General features: G+C 39.5%; 1 protein-coding gene across 1 annotated transcript; it reads right to left on the reverse strand.

Moving 5' to 3' along the window:
* Nucleotides 1-380: 380 nt before the first annotated feature.
* Nucleotides 381-19,952, reverse strand: mapkapk5 (MAPK activated protein kinase 5). The gene is made up of 14 exons (XM_067613347.1): nucleotides 19,064-19,952; nucleotides 16,811-16,884; nucleotides 12,763-12,838; nucleotides 9,313-9,410; nucleotides 9,015-9,123; nucleotides 8,580-8,669; nucleotides 7,976-8,071; nucleotides 7,758-7,838; nucleotides 7,461-7,648; nucleotides 7,132-7,252; nucleotides 6,814-6,944; nucleotides 5,958-6,073; nucleotides 5,220-5,324; nucleotides 381-4,359 (listed from the first exon to the last, which is right to left on the reverse strand). The coding sequence occupies exons 1-14, from the start codon at nucleotides 19,097-19,099 to the stop codon at nucleotides 4,265-4,267; spliced, it is 1,416 nt and encodes a 471-aa protein (XP_067469448.1). The 5' UTR covers nucleotides 19,100-19,952; the 3' UTR covers nucleotides 381-4,264.
* Nucleotides 19,953-21,384: the final 1,432 nt, after the last annotated feature.

A 21,384-nucleotide genomic window follows, 5' to 3' on the forward strand; every position in this document is an offset into this window, starting at 1 on the left:
CACGGTTGACTGAAAGTACTGTTGTTGCTGACTTAGGAATGGCATCAACACCATTTCTGTTCATCTGCCACCTATTTGTGTGTGTGTGGAAAATAAATGTTATGGTTGAATAGGCTAAAGTTGTGGAATTCACACATTAAAATTGAATTTCCAGTCAGTTTATTAGGTGTAATTGAATTATGTCAAAGTTTTGATGCAAATTATTAAAGTAAAAACTAAGCTTTTATCAGGGGGCCAAATATATTTTCTGGAGGGCCGGATTTTGGCCCTCAGGCCCTTATTTGCCTACCACTGATGTTGGGTAATATAATCATTGGCTGTGTATTAATTTCAGGGATGTACACCAATAAATACTCAACATAGATAAGAAAAACAAGATGTTCAAAAGTCAAGAATTCCTTTATTACAAAGTCAGCAAGTTGATGACATTCCAAAGAAGGCAGAAAAGGCAAAAAAAAAAAAAAAAAAAAAAATTGATGTGTCGACAGAAATACAGCGAGACTCTCATGAGGGATTCAGGTACATGCTACATAACTGCCAGACCAGAAAAAAAAGAAACAAAGACTGGTAAAGCAGAGAAAAGGCTCCGAACTTTGATTTCCTTTTCCTAACAATCCTTCCAGACTGATCAATACAAACATGGATGGCTACTTGATGTGAAGTACTTTTTTTTTGCTCTTCTTCACATCTCCCAAAGCAAGCATTTTCTCCATACTCGAAAAAATGAAAAACCCACCTACATACTTTAAGAGTGCACATATCAGCAGAGGAGACGGAAGCAACTGGTATTTATCAAGACTAGAAGTGCTGATTTTACCATTTCAGGTTTGTTTTTTTAAATGAGCTGGTGTTAGTTATTTATCATGTCGAAAAAAACTCAAGAAATCTCGTCTGTTTCCACTCAGCGACAAGAGGAAGTGACAAGTGGAAGCTACTTAATATTTGTGAAATATGTGTACAGGTGGGTCAGACATGATGACGTAGATCACCCAGCCTGAATGTCAGTGTTAGCATGTCCTGCAGTAGCGACTACTCAGCAAGAGGACGCAGAGGAGGGAGGTAGCATCTTGGGATTGTTTTTTTTTTTTAAATTAACACTGAGCCGAACTGAGCAGCTAAACGGTTTGTGAGCATGATTACAAGGATCCCTCAGGGGTTTTCATTGTGAAGATTATCAATATCAAGATAGATGCCTTGATTTTACAGTACAGTAATGCTAATAAATACACTGCCCTTCAACAATAATGCTCTCTCAGGTAGCTGAGGAGGATATACAGTACACACACATATATATATACACACATATATATATATATGTATGTATATATATTCTGTTATCTGTGGGTGGGGAAGAGATTAAAGGAAGCAGCTCTGATTCATTGATAGGCTTCCAGAAATACAAAGACAAAACAGCACGCTTCCTTCAGACAGACACACACACACACACGTACATAAATTAATTACAAATCATCACACACAGACCTGGTCAAAGTAAAACAAAACAGCAACAGTAGCTCTGCTGATTCTGCAGTACTGTACGTTTGATGTGTTTTGTGAGCTCCAAAATGAAATTATCCAACATGAAACATAAAGATAGAAGAGTTACAGCGTCATCTTAAGTCATAAGAAGATGACTCTCTGCTTTTGTGGAGTTTTTTTCCCCCCCAAAATATGATGCTAAATGTTAATTGTGGAATGAAATCTCAATTTCCCCACATAGAAACAAATAAATCACAGCCAAAAGGACAAATATCAATCACTACTTGCAATGAGTCTGAGTTTCACCTTTATCTTGTAATTTATTTTTACTGATAAGAGCAGTAGAGGGTGAAGACCCCCACCCCATTAAAAAAAAACAAAAAAAAAACAAGGCACGTTTGCTTGTAAAACTCAGCCATGCAATAAGGCCTTTTCAAATGTCTCTCATTGGGTTTTAAACGGGAGCTGTGAGGCAACATCTGGATAAAGGTTTCCCACATTTTTCAACAAGACAGAAAGCCAAGATGATCTTTGAGAATCATTTTAGTACCGACTGCCTTTTCTCAAAACAATAATAGTAATTTTCTTTTTTTGGCTAAATCCAAAATGATAAAAACAGACATACAAAAGGAAGGCTTACATGTTTTCTTTTCATGTCAGTTACAATTTTTGTGAAAAAGATCAGATTAAATATTGTCCAGCGTCTTAAAGCATCTGTTTTTAAGCTTTGTAACAATTTCCTTATCCCATAAAGGAACACTTCATCCTTCAGTTTATCTAAAAAAAAAATATCAAAGAAAAAAAATCATTGAAATTGGAGAGTAATGGTATATTGCACCAGTGTTTGCTAATCACTCTGAATAGATAAGTTTTTCATTAAGGTCAAAAACACATGAAAATATGTGTAGAGGAATAATTCCATATAAAGCTAAGACTTCATCAAAAGAGAATTTCATAAACTTCAGAGTATTTTTTTTTTAAAAAATGAACAAAGTACATGAATTAGAAATGATCAAGCACTGAACAAGAGAAGATGCACTCAGCCATCTACGCGCTGTATGAATCCCTTCTTTCAACCCCTCCTTTGAAGAAATAATATCAGATATGACTAAAGCGCTAGAGCAAAACAGTGCAGTGGACATTTCACTCTGGCTAATCAATGATATGATATTAATAACAACTTCAGGATGAGAGAATGGAGCAGGCGCATCTGTTGGTATTGAAATGAAGCAGGAAAGGTCTGTGTTTTGACAGTAATACTGACGTATTGATACAAACTATCATACCTCCATGTACATGCAAGCACTATGAACACATGATTAAATTATTGTCCTATTGCACATTCGGTAGCACAGCAAGTTTTATGAGACTGAAATCCTAACAGACCTGTTTATGGATACCTATGGATCCTACTGATGCTTTCTGACATAAAGAAGTCAACTGAATTCCACTAAAAATGTCAGATGGTTTTGTGTTTCTTTTGGCTCAAGCAGCAAATGTACATATTAACTGAACTCCAGCAGATATATAACTCAAAGTAGTTCAGATTGTGTCCATTTCACAGATGAACAATTTTAAAATGGACTTAAGACCTTTTTAAGAATCACATCAGAAACAGGCAAACATGTAAAAAGCAATTGCAAATATTATATATGAAGTAATTCAGCTATTTTTACTTGCCAGACAAAAAACTTCAGAAGCTGACAAACTGTATCTTTACCTCACATGTACGAGTTGAACAGAGAGTTTGTGAAACCTACAGCAGCAGTCAAGAAGTTTGAACACACTTCCTCATTCAGGGGAAAAAGGAGGGTGTGTTCAAACTTTTGACTGTTACTGGAAGGCTGCTTTTAACTTTGGAAACAGCAGTTTGACAAAGAAATCTTAACTCAAGCTCCACTTACTAGCTTTTTTTCTAAACTTTCAACCACGTCTCAAAGCCTGAGCAACATTGTGTGACAGTTGAAAGCTCTGAAAAAAGTTGTTTTTTTTGTCAAATCTGTGGATCTACTGTACATGAGCCAGAAAGAAAACCAGTCATAGTGTTTACACTTAAGGTCTGCTGAGATCTAGTTAGTGTGTCTCTTGCCAGCTTCAAAGAAAGAAGAGTTGTGACAAAATGAATTTTGGGCTGCATTTTTCCGTTTCACAACACTTTCTTTTACCTCTATTTCCACTCCTCCTTGACCTCTGTAAAACAAAAAGGCCAAGCTCGAGTGACACAAAAAATAAAGATTAATATCATTTAAATGCAGTCTGAGACTCAGAGAGTGCGTGGAGTCGCAACGTAGACCAGCTTCTCTCAACTTTAGAGCCCACTGCCAGGCTACAGGAAAGGTATAAAATAATGGAAATCTTTGTTTAAATAAATAAAATTCTTAGGATGGTTAAAAGAACAGAAAATAGAATAAAATGAAATAATTGGGATAAAACATGTGACATCATGGACAAGCAGCTAATAAAAATTCCCTCCCAGAAAATAATTTCTTTCACTGATTTTTCTCATCTATTATCTTTTTCTTATTTTCTCTTTTTTTTTTTTTTTGCAAAAATGAAAATATAGGTTTTTCCATGTTCTTTGCAAGTGTCCATTTAAAAAAAATTATAGTACCAATGAGTCCTCTTTGAAATATATCTACAGCTGTACAATAGGTCTTTGCAAGTGAATTCATGAAAAACAAAAAAAATTTAGCGCATCATTTTACATAAAAAAGCTTCTTTACAGATATGGGTTAAAAAGGGTCATAATAAACAATATAAAAAGAAGATAGAAAGACGGCGTTCGCTAATGAGATTCTTGGAGATTCGTCTTCTCTTCGATGGCCTGTTTCACTATTTCAGCCAACTTCAAGCGGTCAACTTTATCAGAGAAGGCTCTTCCTGTAACGAGAAAAGCTGGTGGTTAAGGATCGAGTACCATAAATCAGTTCATTTGAAAAGAAAGTGTCTTTTTCTTCTTCTTCAGTTATCTAATAGGCTTTAATCACAGAGACAGTAAATACAATAAATTATATTCAGTGTTGTTTTCTGTAAATTACACATTTTGGTTCTGATAATTACGGCTGCACCTTATGGTTATTTCTACTATTGATTGTTCTTCTGATCGTTTTCTTGATTACTTTACTAAATCTTTTGGTCTATGAAATGACAAAAAATTATAAAAAGTGGCCTTCACAATTTCCTGGAGCCTAAAATGAAATATTCAAATTGCTTGTTCTGTACAACCGACTTTCTAAAAACCCCCCCAAGATATTCAATTTAGTATCACAAGTCTCACGTTTGAGAAGCTGGAACAAACGTTCCCATTTTTGCTTCAGAAGTGACTAAAACAATGAATCAGTAGTCAAAAAAGTTGTTAAATTCGTTTCTCATTCAAAGATCATTTTGAGTTTAAAGCTGCAATGTAACATTTGGTCGTGTCTATTAATTTATCGATACAACTGATTCTTTGGCATGCAGACGGAGCAAAAAGGCCAAATGATGTGAGGAGTCATTGCAGCTAAACAAATATACGTGAAGAAGAAAAGTATTTGATTAACTAAAAATTAATAACAGAGAAGACAACTGACGCTGCACCGCTCTGTGTGGGTTTAAACTTCACCCAGGAGTGTGTGATGTTTTTCTTTTGTTGTCAGAAGGTAAAACTGCTGCTTTGCTTTTAAACTGTTTAAAACAAATTAGATGAGATATAAAAGGCATGTGCCAGATATAGACCGTAAGCAATGATACTGAGCACTGACCGTCCCAGCTGAGCCCCTGCAGGCCGTCTCTCAGCAGTTTACAGTCCCTGTTGAACCTCCAGGCTTCGTACATCACCACATTCAGCTTCTCATCCTCGTTCTCTCCTGAACAAAGATATGAACATCAGAAGCTTCTCTCTCTCTCTCAAAGCTGTTTTGCTTTGGCTACAGAACAACTTCACATGCATGCCTCATATAAAAGCTTAATTAGATTTCCAGCGATGTTTATTCATAATGCCCTTTTAAAACACGGGCAGCTTTCTCAGCATTGTGGATGTCTCACAAAGCCATACAAATAGATGTTACAGCCGCTTATATTTTGGGGAATAGAATAAAACAGAATATCTCTTTTGTCCGCTAGAGTAGAAAATTGCCTTCAGCTCAACAAAACATGAAAAAAATTATTATATTAAAATATTATTAATAGCCGATCATCTGTTTTGTGTGTACATTGGCAGTCTCTCTGTTTCCAACTGGCAAAATGCTTGTTTGTTGAACAGAAAAGATAGAAAAGCATCTACTGAAGGCACATTCTGCATCAAGCCAACATGACTTAAAGAGAACTGCAGTCACAATGTCCAGTCCATATGCCAATCTATTCTGGTATGTAATATATACAGTATATTAAGTGTGTGTATTTGCGGCTCCTTCCGCAGCACAATCCTGGTTGCACATTTATTTTTAGTCGAGGCATTTTATATTGAACATCAGTGTTGAATTCAGCGTTGGTTCACTGACCTGCTTGTGGTAATATACACTGTGCAATGACATCTCGTAATTTTTCCAGCGCTACGTTGGAGTCCTCCCCTCCGTTCTCTGGGTCGTGAATGAAGAAACTGTCACTGGGCTTGGGGCTGAAACATGGACACCAAAACATACATTTCAGACTGAACTTTGATATTTTATCAAATACAGTCCTCTAAAATAAACAACAAATTCTATAAACTACATGGGGACGAATGAGATACCAGTGTTTCCCCTATATTCATTCAGCAGTGGCGCACCGCCGCTGCAAAAATTATGAGCACCACTGCTAAAATTTCACACGATCATTAATATCAATGGGCTGCTAATGATTTTCACTCGCACACTGTGCAGGCACAATAACACCCTGTGTCATTGTGGAATTATTTTGAGTCATCCTACCTCTCTTCCTTCTTCAAAGGACATCTAAGTGAAAGGTACAAGAGTAGTGTAGCTCCATTAAGGAACAGGGCAGTGCGTAATATGTGTGAATGTAGCGTAGCCTAGTGAGTGGTTAAGTGAGAGAGCAAGTGGCAGAAAAGTGATGGTGATGTGAGTGGAGCAGTAAGTTGTACAGTACAGGCTGCAGTGTGTCAGTTAATAAATGCTGCAGCTTCTCAAGAACAAGAAACCTCGTCTAGATAGACCTCGTCTATCTAAGGGGGTAGCCCCAAAGTTAGCAACAATGCCTTAGCCTAACCTGACCAGGCTCACTTAAGGTGGACTGACCTTTAAGGTGGACCAGCAATTCTCATTTTAGAGTTAATCTCAGCTGCTCTTTAACAGAGAACGGAGAAATGTCTGTCTGTTGAGTGTGTGTTGTTTCTTTTGTCAGCCAATGGAATCATACCCGAGTAGTTTCCGCTTCCTGAGGATTGGGTTGTTGACAGAGTTTAGGGGCTTCAGGCTGACATTCAGATCCTGAATCCTCATGTTGGCCAACTGCTCCGCATGGGCCTGCTGGATACCTGCGACTACGGCCTGGAGGACACAATAGAAAAGATCGAACAGGAGGTCAAAATATGTTGTAGTAAGTCTGCAGACTAATTGTCAACAGTGGCCTCTACTGGTCCTTTCATTCAGAAACAGCAGTGTGACAGTACAAAAATGGTCTTATCTGTCAGCATATTTAAAAAAAAAGCTACATGTTGCACCCTTGACTTCCCACCTTGTCCATCATCATCTGTGCGGAGGGCAGGACGTTGTCAAGGGCCTCGGTGCAGTTGAGCCAAGGGTGGGCCAAGACTCCCTCTATAGTCAGCCTCTCCTCTGGCTTCACTTTCAGCAGCCTACAGGGAGCGGATGAGGAAGGGAGGAAGCACAAGTTATAGGACAGAGAGAAGATGAATGAGTGTGTGTGACAGAATAACAGGATGAATGAAAGTGAGTAAGTATCGGAGAAGAAAGCAAATAAGGGGCGAGGTGGTACATGTGAGGATAAAGGGGCTAAAAACAGCAAGAGGTAGTGACCTGTCCAGAGCAAAGAAAGAGACTTACTTGCGTACGATGTCCTTCGCCATCTCAGAGATCTGACTCCACTCATCTTCAGGAAAGTCAAAACTGCCCGTCATGATCTTCTTCCTCATGTCCTTTGGGATGGTGCGACTGTGGTGCTTGGAGTAGAACGGAGGATAGCCGCACAGCATTACATAGATGATCACACCAAGAGACCACAAGTCACAGCTCTAGAGAAAGATAGGAGAGAAACATTTATTAAAAAAAAAAAAAAGAGAAGACTTTAAGTGTAAGAAAGCCCACAGCAAGGCTGAACAGGTCAACAGGTCTGGGTCTCACCTTGTTATAGGTATAAGGAGTGGGTGAGGTAGGTATAATTCCAGACTTTTCCTTCTGGTGTCTTCTTTGAGCCTCAAGTACCTGAACAGATTCCATGAGAGAAGAGAGACAACATGAAAATGTTGCTGCACTTGCATGAGGTTCCTGACCCGTTAAGAAGCAAATATGAGCGTATGTTAAACAAGTATGCTTGTATGAACTTCATGTTTTCTTTTTACCTGAGGTGCTACGTAATAGGGAGTGAACTGAGGGGTCATCAAGTCTCCTTGATCAATTTTGGCAAAACCAAAGTCACACAGCTTCACAGGAGCATCCTGTGGAAAAGACAGAATCATTAACGAATAGCGAGCACAGAAACATATCTCAGCGGCTTCATGGAAAACATTTCAGTTTGTTCTAGTTTCTGGCTTCACTGAGCATTACTAAAATAACTAATGTACTTTGAGTTTCACTTGACAGACTTTCTAAAAAGGAGAACATTCGGTTTCCAGGGATATCATGGAAGGTGCTGCCAGAATAAGGATGGATTTTGATGTCTGGCACTGCAACTGCAAATTGGATATTTCCAAATCCTGTACTTATCTTGGTCAAATTCTGCCAGATGCAGCAAGGAAATGTTTTCCACTCTACAGAGATTTACTGAAAAGTAAAGTTTTTATTCTTTTGTAGTATAGACTGTATGTTGTGTGCGCCATTTATTAGCACCAGCAGTAGTATTGATATTAGTATACTGTTAATTAAGAGAATAGTGTGTTATATACAGAATAAAGTTGAAGTATTTATGTGCATTTCTATTCTCTCTGTGCAACTTGAGCAACTTACCAGAGAGTTATCCTTGAAGAGCAGGTTCTCTGGCTTCAGGTCACGATGTGCAATATTTAGGGAGTGACAATGTTCCAAGGCTTGACTGATCTGCAGGGGAAGAGACATCAGACTGAGACACTGCTGCATGTCAACTTGATTTGAGCTGGTGGGTGTAGTGTTGCTTCTTTTGACCATGTGTCTCACTGATCAAATGCTGTGTGAGCTCCTTGATCCAAGCTGGGGGCTGTAAATGACACTCAGAGGCCAGTAGACACGCTGTTACCCACAGAAAAAAAAAATTTTCACACAAAGACACACGCAGACGGATGAAGTATGACATAATGACCGGGGAAGGAAACCACAGCTGGACAAAGACTGACTGACCACAGTTAAATATTTTAAGAAGAAAATCAGTCTGTATGTGTTTCTCTGTAGATGTGCATCTTAACCTACCTGCATAGTGACCTGGCTGGCCATCTTTTCAGTAAAGTGCCTGTGCTGACTGATTCTGTGGAACAGCTCGCCACCCTCCATCATCTCCATGACGATAAGGAGCCTTGCTCTTTAACAAAAAATGAAGACATTTGAATGATCAGAGGAAGCAGTGAAAAAGATGAGATGGATGGACAAAATGTGTGGGGTTGTGCACCAACTCTTTCAAACACACACACACACACACACACACACACACACACACACACACACACACACACACACACACAAACACACACACAAACACACAGCTTGTTACCTCGGGCTGGACTCATGCGGGAACTGGACACTGTTGGCGTAAACCTCCAGGATTTGCACTATGTTTGGGTGGTTGGCACACATCATATGGAGTCGCACCTGCATGGTAGAGAAAATAACACTGTTAAATTCACTGAAACATGTTACATTTCACATTTAAAAAACAGGTAAACAGTGACTGAAACACATAAAAGTGTGAAATTTCTGGTAGAGTGGGTTCAATCTGTTCGTCCTAATATAATTCTGGTGTTGAGTATGAGCACCTCTCTGCCCACAGGATGTGATAAATATAAAACTCAAGCTGAAAGCCACACATTTCCATATGTTGAAAGTACAGCCAGGATAACATACGGAGCATCTGGTGATTGGGAAGTTGTTTTATCTCTTTATGGGAGTCTAGTTTTACCGAGCAGGCAAGCCAAAAAAGCATATTTTTATCATAAAGAATTTGAAGCTCTGCAATACATTTAACTATTAGGTATCTTCTATTATGGTACATGTAATTTTATGAGAACAAAGGTGGACAAAGGTCTTAAATATTTAAAATATCTGACAGTTGACAAGTTTCTATTGTTTAAACCTACAGTGCCATACTTGCCAAACAAGTTCACACAATACTGATTAAGCCCATCACCACCATGCGCACCAGAGACTTCCGCCAGCTGAGCCCCTCTGCTAACTTGAATGGGGTTAAAATAATTTAATTGTGCTACTCTTCTAGACTTTCCAAATGTTATCAGTCCGAATGGATCAAAGTCTAATAATGAAACGAGTCATTGTGCAGGGGTCGTGTGACGCTCAAAACTATTTATTCACCGTTTTACATCCGCAACAGTAGTGACTGAGTAGTCTACAGCAGAGCCTATGATGTCATCAAGTGTCGACAGTGTTTTTGTAATTACTCTCACTGCCAGAAGGGGGAGACAAAAGTCCCATGCTCCAGCTTTAATTTTATTTATTTTTATTTTTTTATTGGTTCACGTTGGAGTGAAGCTCCTGCTTACACTTCATTTCCCATCATGATATTTACAGAAAAGGTCATGGCAGAGTGTGTGTGCGTATGTATGTGTGTATGTGTATGTGTGTGAGTGAGTGAGAGAGAGACACACCTGAAAACTCAAGGTGGTTTAGTACCTTAATACAGAATCTGTGACATGAAACAGGTTTTACCTTTATTGGGTTACATTTGTTACTGTAAGACTAATTATGATCTTGATATAAAGATAACTGACTGTACAACTCCAATTGCATATTATTGTGCCAACAATTAGTAGCTAACTGCCATGATGAAAAGTATGCAGTGGTCATTGCAAGAAAGACCAAGACTACTTAGTACTGCTGAGTGTAGTAACTGCTACTTAGTGTCTGGAGGCAGATGTTACCTTTGTACACAGAACTCTTTATCATGCACCAACACAAATAAAACTCAAAACACTGTACACAACCTCGCTGGGCTCCATCATCAAATCGCATGTCTTCTCGTACCACTGCTACAATGACAACACCCAGCTGCTCTTGTCCTTCCCCCCCAGAGGATAACACAGTCCCAGCACGCATCTCAGCCTGTCTGGCCAACATCTCTGCTTAGATGACAGACCAGCACCTCCAGCTTGAACCTGTCCAAAACCGAGCTTCTTGTCTTCCCTGCGAGCCTCGCTGTTCATCACAACCTGACTGTACAGCTCAGTTCATCCCTGTTATTACCATCCAAGTCTGTAAAAAACCTCAGGGTTATCCGAGATGACCAGCTGACCTTCACCAAACACATCACGGCAGTCTTCTGGTCATGCAGATTCACTTTGTATAACATCACTTTGTATGACCAAGCGCTGGTCATCTCACGACTGGACTACTGCAACTCGCTGCTGGTTGGACGTCCAGCGTGCACCGTTAAACCACTGCGGAGGATTCAGGATGCAGCGGCACGTCTGGTGTTCAACCAACCTAAACAGGCACTGTTCGTCTCCCTCCACTGGCTCCCAGTGGCGGGTGCATCAAGTTCAAAACTTAATGAGGCTTGCCTTCAGGGCAACAAATGAAATGGCACCTTTCTACACTGAGTCATTCATCAGGCCGTATGTTCACTCCAGTCTGCAAATGAATGACATCTGGAAATACCATCACTGTCTGGTACGAAATCACTATCCAGACTCTTTCTCATTTGTGTTCCTGCGATGGTGGAATGAGCTACATAGCTCCATACAGTCTGCTGACTCCCTTGGTGCATTCGAGAAAAACCTGAAAACTCAGCTCTTCCGTGATCACCTCAACACTTGAACCCCTTTACCTTTTTAGCACTTTGTTGATTGTCGCACTTCTTTCTTGTTGCTTATGGTATTTCTTATGCACTTGTCAACTTCCTGTTGTTTCTTAGTTAGTTAACACAAAGTTGTAGCCAAGACAGTTGACAAAGCTTCAGATATGGATGTTGCTGCAAAGAAGCTACAAATTCTAAACTGTGGACACTTCACATACATCTTCAACCTGGCACCACAGAAGATCTAAACAATCACCACAGTTTCAAGGTGGACACCAAGTTTGGTGCCACAGATACAGTATCCGACCAAATGTGAAATATGGTTACAATCTCCCCTTCTGGTCCTGAGTTATGGCGTTGAATAATGGCCAGAAAAGTGTTTTTGCAGAACATTATGATGTCACAGTGAAGTTGACCTTTGAACTTTTGGATATAAAATATAACTTAATCATTTTATCCTATTAGACATTTTGTGGAACTTTGTCATAATTAGCACATGAATTCTTGAGTTATGGCCAAAGACATGTTTTCTGAGGTCACAGTGACCTTTGAACAACAAAATCTAATCAGTCCATCCTTGAGTCCATGTGGACGTTTGTGCCAATTTTGAAGAAATTCCCTCAAGGCGTTCCTGAAATATCACGTTCACAAGAATGGGACGAACGGATAACCTGAAAACATAGTGCCTCTGCACTCCTACCTGGTCAGCTACTTGAGAGTTTGTACCACGGCTCTTTCGCAGTCACTGTCCTCTAACGCTTGCCTCACTTATAAGTCACTTTGGATAAAAGCGTCTACCAAATGACAAAAGTGCTTGAAGAGATATTCATTACTGGTGATAATCTGTGTATATTCTGCCTGTCAACTTTCACAGTTCAGTGGTGAGAATTTGTCTGAAGCAAGTGTGTGCTGCTTGTTTTGACTGCGTGTCTCACTGCTTAACAGTTGTATAAGCTGCTTGATCAAAACAGAAGGCTGCTAATGACATGGAGAGGCTGCTAGACACAGTGTTTTCCACAGGAAGACAATGTTACGCCCGCACAGACACACAGATGAAGCACAAGATTGACAAGGAAAGAAAAACAGGAATTAGTTAAGACTCATAAAAAGGCAGGCAGACAGAACAAGGCATACTGATACTGCCAAAGATCACAAACAGGCATTAATCAAAACCACAACAGTGTTTTCTCTAACCTCATTTCTAGCCTTGGGGCGATCGATGAGGATCTTCAGTGCCAGGCGTTCCTGAGTTGACTTCTTCACACAAACTCTAGACAAGAAGGAAACAAGAGTCAAAAAAAACATCTCACTCAACATGATAACTCAATCATCCATCAGGAAGATTCTGTAGTCTGGAGGGGATTTTCTTACTTTCAGGAGTTTCTGTTACCATATAATTGCTCCTTTTGTCATTGATGTTGAGCTCATGTTTCAAATACACTTTTGTTTGTGATCTTGTCAGTATGATAAAGCAACGTGATCAACATCAAGTCAATGTTATTCATATAGCCAGAAACCACACATTTGTCTCAGATAACATCTCTGTTCAATAAAATGCCAGACAGTCTCCAGTGTTTACAAACGCAAAACACAGCTGGTATCAATATGCATTCAGTTTGTAGCCTAAAATCAAATTGTGCAGATACGTTCCGCTTTTCTCTTCACCAACGTGTGGTCACCATCCATGTGGTTCACCCTTTACTTCCCTATATAGGAGGTCGATTTACGGTCGATCAGAACTGGTTTTTATGACGTGTTGTTTGACCACAGCGGATATCAAATGTGTTTAAAGTGGTTCTGAACGGCTTCACTCCAAGGCGGAGTGAAAAGCTGACCGTCAAAGAGAGGGGAGGGGACGGGGGAGACGCCATATCGTTGAAATTCAGGGATAACCGCATATTATCAGGCAGTGACTTCTAGAAGACAGTCATAGTGTTGCGTTTGTTTGTTCACATGAAAAGTTACGTCAGAAATTAAAAAAGGAGAACTAGAAAGAAAAGTTCAAAGCCAGACTCATTTTTCACCTCCGCCAGCTGGCCGATCACTGCATGAAGCGGTTGTGAATGTTGGCTTGACGGTTTCGGAAAGTTACAGAAATGGCCGTGCACAGACCCCCCTCCCCCCTATCCACTGATCGGAAAGGTGAGGCGGGGCAGGGTTTAATGGGGATTTCCACCATCCGACAAGAAGGTCAGCAGGAGTATACAACCACCTTAAATCTGTTAAAATCATCTTATTCCACAATGTCTGACAGTATCAATTGTATTATGTATCGTCTTTTTCTAAACTCTTCATCGCAACAACATGATGTTTACACTGATTGACTCCATGTTGTTATGGCTGGAAATAATCAGCTTGAAATATTTGGCATTTATTATATTTCTGTGAGTATAAACAATGTTTCTCTGTACAGTGTGAATTTGTCATGCTTGTAAAGAGGTTGAGTTCTAATTTTATTTTATCAGCTTTTAGATTTATTGTCCATTTCTATGTACTTAATAACGGTTTTACAGTTGTTATACACTCGTGTCCTTCTTAAAGTCCGTGTGATATTTGCTGTGAAATTAAATTTGACCTGATGTGAAAAGAGACAAGAAAGCAGCCTACTTTATTTTGTCAACATCACTTTGTTATGGGAAATATGAATCTAGCGAGACATATGAGTCCGTCGTGTACTTTTTGCGCTCACAAAGTTGACATAAATTTGAATGAATATCACCTGTTAGTATTTTTCTTTAAACTGCAGATGAAATGTGCACCATGGATATACATTTAATTTTCTGAAAAGCCTTTTAACTCCGTTCTCCCTCCTCTGAGCAGCGAGGACCTAAACATTCACTTTAAACAACAACCTCTGGCCGTTAAACTCAGATTACACTATTAAAGCATTACTGCAAGAAAACATTCTGCTTCGGCCAAAGTTCACTTACTGGGAAGCAATACCTACCTAATGAATCACAGAGTTCGACAGGGGGCGGAGGGTGGGTGGGGGGAGGGGGTGGGGGCGCTGGTTGAGTAAAGGACATGAATGTGTTATGAGACAGAGAGGTGAGTGAGGGAAATAAGAGAGTCAAAAATACAGCAGTACTGTTAAGCAAAAGGCTTCATGAATCACAGTGAAATACAGCAACAGAAAAGTGATGAATAAGAGGTGGCCAAAGAGAAACAGTATGGCATGAATCATAGTTTAAAAGTGAGTTTAATAGAGAACTGATGAGTCAATTTCTGAGTGTTCTTGTGTCTTAAGGGCAAAACTACACACATTAGGAAATCACAGGTTGTTCTGTTCTGATCCTGACAAGACGACGGCTTAGGAGGTGCAGAATGCACAAGAGGAATCAGTGACAGACATTGATATATTACAGCCAGTATCTAGTTGGAGTCAGCAGGGCCATTCAGACCTACAGAGGAAACCACACACAGCAAAAACTGACTGTTTGAGAAGTCACTATGTCCCTGTAACGTTGTGCAATAACAGAATTTATTTAAGTTATTCCTGTAATCGCTGACAGCTGTGGGGACGAGGAGGTCGCGCAACGTTGATGTACGAGATGGGAGGAAAATACTGATGTACACAGACAGTTCTGAGAAGAGCTATTCACTCATTGTCATTGTCAAAGTATGAAAAATAGTCTGAGTGAGACAATTACTGGTATCAACAGACGTTGAATCATCTTGCGGTGTAATGCAGAGTGACATCATTTGCATTTTCTTTTCATGAAAGACAAAAGTTATATTTAAATCGTCAAGTCATTCCTGTCTGATGATAACTTCAGTCTAGAGCTGCAACGGTTAGTCGATCAACAGAAAATTAATCAGCAACTGTTTTGATTATTGAATAATCGTTTAGTCATTTTTTTAAAGCAAAATTGGGGGATTTAATGCATTTTTCACTATTTTCTGACATTTTATAAATAACACAATTAATACATAATGAAAAAAATCATTAGTTAGAGCCTTCAGTCTGTCCTCAACCACACAAATCAATTAAGTTTTACGATGGGCTGAACCTAAAAAGCTAAAAAGTCATTGCTACTTATCAGTTATTTCAGAAATGTGTGCTTTCCTGTGGTATTTTCCTCCCTGTGTGTTAGAGTGGGAAAGATTAGAGAGGAGAACGCAGAGAGGAAGTGCACATTTAAAGGAAACTGCTGAGATTTGGTTCTATCATCGATCCCTCGTGCATCCACAAGTGTCCACTATTCAATCTAAGTGCAGCTTCTAAGAAGACGGTTAGTTGAGTTGCACATTTAGCAACACGGACTAAATGCTGACAAAACTATGGAATTAGCAATAAAAGCAGAACCTGTTTGTGTGTATTCATTTGTAAAAGAAGACTATTAAAAGCAGGCTGAGATGCTTTCATTCAAGGTGGGATGGGGGGGGTGAATGTCTTTAGATTCTGCAGTTAGTGTACATGGTTTGAGTCTGAGCCAACACCACTGACAACAAAACTAGTGCCAAACATCTTCATATGAAGTCTCGAGTGGTGATGATGTAGCAGTTAACGGCAACTCTGTTAACAGCCCCTTCGCATGTGTTAGTGTGTCAAGCATAAGGTAAAACTGTGCTGGTGAGTTGGTGCGACACATTTTTTTAAATATTTTTTTGGGGGGGAGGGGGCATTTTATAGCTTTACTATGCTGACAGAGGAGAGTTGACAGGAATTGAAGAGAGGGGGTGATTGGGGGGATTGATATGCAACAAAGGTCCGCAGCCGGATTCGAACGGCGGACCTTGCGGTTATATGGCATGTATCTTAACCAGTAGGTTACCGGGGCACGCCAAACATGACAATTTGAAACCAAATAGAAAAGAACCAAGTAATATTAAGTATAGTATAAGCGACAAACATCAGAAAGATGTAAGTTTTGAAAGTTTGTCCATTCAACAGGCCAGTTAGCAAATATTCTACATCTGCCTTGACATCATACTTGAATCCAGCAGCTGTTGTGCCAAAAGTGAGTCTTCCGCTTTCAGTTTCATGCACTCATGAAAGCTAAGCAGCATTAAGAACAGGGGTGTAGTGAGGCAGTACAAGGGGCTGGGTAATACACTGTGTCAATGTTTACTACATAACATCTTTCTCTATAATCCTTTTGTATGACTTCAGAAGATTCTGACTCATGATACACTGTTTGAGATCAATCTGACACAGAACAGACTGTCACATAACTTGGACAACAGACCACAGATAAAGGGACAAATTATCTCTCTCCATCTCTCTCTCACACACTCTCACCTGACAGGTCCACTGATGCCGGCTCCCAGCTTCTGAGTCCAGTTTATGTTGTATTCGTCTAGAATGGATGTCTCCTGTTGAGGAGAAAGACACCAAAATAATAAATCAGATGTTTGAGAAGACAGAAACAGACAAAAAAAACAGTCATGTTAGTCACAGCCTGGACTAGTTTATAAAACTAGGACTATGTTTACGGAGACCCTTAATTTTTCCCGGTTGTCGACATGATCTATGTCATGCAGTATAGTAAACAGCTGTCTGCCACCACACCCATCACATCCAATTCAACAAAACAAGAAAAAAAAAGAAAATACTGCATGACAGGGTCATACCACAATCATTGTCGGTTCCAGAAAATATCACTTGAAACAGCCGTTTATCATAACATATCATTAGGTACAATAATTATCATTCTATTAACATAGAAGGCAGATTTTTCTATTGAGGAAGAGTCCCATTTATACATTTTCCCTGTGACATTAGTACTGTGTTATGTAATAGCAATCTTACCCATTATCACCTGTCTAGTTTCACGATAATGCTAATCCCTAACATAGATCATCCTTGAAAAAGAGACAGCTTATGAAACACATACGTCTGGGTAATCTCATCCACCGCGGCTAATAAAAAAGGTTAAAAAAGAAGGATAGGATGCCATCCCATAAGTAATGAGGCACTGGGAGACAGCTTCTGCAATCAGCTGAGTTGAAATTAGTGGAACAGGATTTTGTGGCGTCAGACTTGAGCTGGATTTGGCCTGTATCATGAACTGGGTTTAACTTTTTTTTTTTTTTTTTTTAATCTTTGAGGGATCTGACTTCTTCATTGGTAATGGGTGTCACAAAGCTCCAAGATGCAAAAGTAACAGATCAAGAGCCACATATTTAACACAAGACAAGATTTAGACATCGATTCCTGCGCAGCAATCAGGCTAGGCAAAAAAGTTCACTGGCTGTTTACACAGTTTGGTCCGATTCTCACACCTTAACCTGTCCTGGAGAAGGTCAGCCTGCAGTACAGGTTACCATGGTGACCTGTCATCTATCCTGGTTAAATGGTAGTGGCCAGCGTCATGACACCAAAGAACCTGAGTTAAGTTCAAAGTTAACTATCAAACCCAATAATCATTTTCCATGATAATGGCCCAAGTCGACACCCAGTGTGTGTTCTTAGTACTCAGTGCCACCCCCCCTGTCGACCCAGCATTAAGGACATTCTGATCCAGCTGTGAAAGCAGCGCCACTTGAGATCACATTTTACTGCTGACATAGTTGCCCGGCCAGTGACACATTGAGAGAAGCCGGCCAGGAACACATCCCAGTGCCAGGGTGAAGGGAAATGTAGCTGGTTACTGATCATGTGGAAAGTGAGTGATGATTGGTAGAGAGAAATTGAGATCTATAGACCTTGATCCTCCCAACTCGATAAGAAATACAGCTGTCAGGTGCCCATATGAACACTGAAAGATGTTTTCCTCGCTGTAATCCTTAAAGTGATGTTTAATAAAGGGGGACACTTCCTAAAAAGTTCATTAAATCAATCTTCCCTGTGCAGGGATAGGTTCACAATTTTTCCAAGTCTGTCTTAAAACAATAGTCAGGTGCCCAAATGCAAGCTTTTTTTCATCCATAACCATTCCTCTTGTCCATACTGACCATTAGAAGATCCCTTCATAATGCACGATTTAAGTGATGGGAGCCAACAATCTTTCAGTACAATAACGTATTTAAAAGTTTGTCTGAAGATAATATGAAGCTTCAGCCATCTAAAATAGTAAAATCAAGTAGATATCTTTCAAAGTTAGTCTTTTTAGTGTCAAATTCCCTCTTTTTCCTCTTTTTGTTACCATACTTCCACCGCAGCTCAACAGGGAAACATTGTCCAAGGAAACACAAAGAGGGAATTTTTATGCTAAAAAGATGGTAAATGTGGCAAATATCCACTTGATATGACTAACTCAATCTGTTGAAGCCTCATATAAGCTTGAGATTAACTTTAAAATGTATTTTTGCACAAAAAATGACTGGATTTTGCCCCCCATCACTTATATTGAAAGCCCATTTAAATACCCAGTATGAACAGGAGGAATGATTACAGCGAGGAAAACCTCTTTCAGTGTTAATATGGGCACCTAACTGTTGTTTTAGGACAGACTTGAAAAATTGTGAACCCCTCTTTTCATCACACATGTAAACTATTACATTGTCGAGTTGTCATGCATGTAGATTCACATTTTTATTTTGTTAAACTTACCTTAATGAATTTGTCTGCGTTGTTATCCTCCGACATGGTGTGGGGATGAAGTCTGCCTCGTCAATCTCAAGACAGTTGACAGTGGAAACAAAGCGTTTTTTCCTTTGACCTTAAAAATAGAGTTTCGGTCTAGTAACCCTGGGTTGGACCGAGGCTTGTTATATTACTACTGATGAGAGGACAAGGCCATTGGGGCAAAATAACCGTCGACCACCGACCAGCCAAAGCCGAGTTCCGCCGCTCACTTGGACACCTGAAGCCGCCCAGCTCGGCTCACAACCGCGGGGTCCGACTCGCTCTTCCAGTCGTCTTGTTTTCACTGTAGCGACCATGTAGAGTGCCAAACTCCGAGCAAGGCGACCAGAAAAGCCAAAGACAAGTAATCCAATGTGGACTGGCGGAAAGTGTATTTTTAGCAACGAGCGCTCTAACTAACGGCTGCTTGTTAGCTCGCTTGCTAGCAAGTAAGCCGATGCCACTCCATCACCACAGTCAGGGAAGATTTTTACACGCGAATTATGAACGATAACGTTAGCTAAAGATACCAAATGAAAACTACCGGTGCTGTCCTGGATGAGAGCTTGGTCGATCGAGCACACCGTGTTCCCAAAAAAACCTGAAAGCTATTATGTCGTCGAGGTGAAGCTAGCTCAGGCGGCGGTTAGTTAGTTTTCTAGCTCTACAAACCGCAACGGACATTAACATTCTTCCGCAAGACAGTATAATAAATATCAGCGCTCGTACGGAACAATAACAGCATCCCAGTGGTGGAAAGAGTTAAAGTAAAGTGTTTTCAGAGGGGATACACGCATCTATTTTGCTAATCCCGTAGCATCTTGTCAGGGCAGTCGGCACTACGCAGTAGTAGTCCGTGTAGACCGCCTGATGAAAAATCATCGACACGTTTTCTACATTCTGACATTATCTGTATGCACATTGATTTTCTGCAAATAAGTTTCTATTTTTACAACACACAAAGCATGTGTTGGTCCCAAGGTTGTCATAGGTAACTAAAACTAACTGAAACTATATTGTGTATTTACAAAACTAACTAAAATAAAATTAAAAATATGCAGAAAATTTGTTTGGTTTTTAGTCTTTGTCATATTCAATGCAGATTCAAGGGTTAACATAAATCTGAAGTAGTCTAGAGGTTGATGGTTAATACATCCATAATCTAGGTAACACTAATTTAATAGCTAGTTTCATGAATAGTCAAGTCAGTTTTATTTGTATAGCACTTTTCATACACAATGGCAGTTCAAGGTGCTGAACACCAGCATAAAAGCAATATGTCAACATGATGAAATCGTTTTAAAGCAAAGTTTAAAGACATACAATTAAAAATGAACACCACATTGACTCTCTGCTATTACTATTAGTTTTTTTAACTTATTTTTTCCTATTAACTCCTTTTTCTTTTGTTTCCCCTGTCCATTCTTGATGTAATATTTTTATAATTATTGTTATCAATGTGCTACTACTAGTACTGTTGTTTTATTTGACGTTTTCGATTATGACAGCCATCATGTTGCTGTAAATATTCAGTGTAAAACTGAATAAATAAAAATCGGTAGGATTAAAACACCACACACACACACAAATAATAATAATAACAATAACAATAAAAGTAAAAATATAAAACCGATAAAAATTTGTCCAGCCACACACACTCAGGTGTGAAACAGAAAGGTGTAAAGTTTTCTTTTAAACATGGAAACAGTAGAAACTGATCTCAGATCATTTGGTAATTTGTTCCACAGAGTAGGTGAAAAGTAACTAAAAGCTCCCTCTGAAGACCTGAACCTTATTCTGGGTACAGTTAGATGAGAACTACCAGATGATCTGAGTGCTCTGGTCGGGCTGTAGTCAGTGAGCAAGTCAGTAATATACTGGAGAGCCAAACCATTAAGTGTTTTATAGACTGTTAGTAGACTCTTTAAGTTGATTCTGTGCTGTACTGGGGGCCAGTGTTAACATTTAAAATCGGGTGTAATATGTTCATATTTGTGTGTTCGTGTAAGGACTCTAACTGCTGTATTCTGAATGAGCTGCAGCCTTGAGATTGTCTGTTTTGATAGACTTATGGCTGAGCAGGTCACCCATTTCTTGTTTCTTTATACCATATTTCTATTCATTTTTAGTAGTGTTACCTGCCAGTTTCTTGGTACACCTGCGCAATTCCTTTGGTGGAAAGTAACTAAGTACATTTACTCAAGTACTGTACTTAAGTACAATTTTAAGGTACTTGTGTTTTACTTAAAGTCCTCCTCCACTCAAAAATGTGTTTTTCTTCTTGTTCCTACAGTTGATTGTTTGAG

The sequence above is a fragment of the Thunnus thynnus genome, chromosome 2, assembly GCF_963924715.1.
Source record: "Thunnus thynnus chromosome 2, fThuThy2.1, whole genome shotgun sequence".
Taxonomy (NCBI): domain Eukaryota; kingdom Metazoa; phylum Chordata; class Actinopteri; order Scombriformes; family Scombridae; genus Thunnus; species Thunnus thynnus.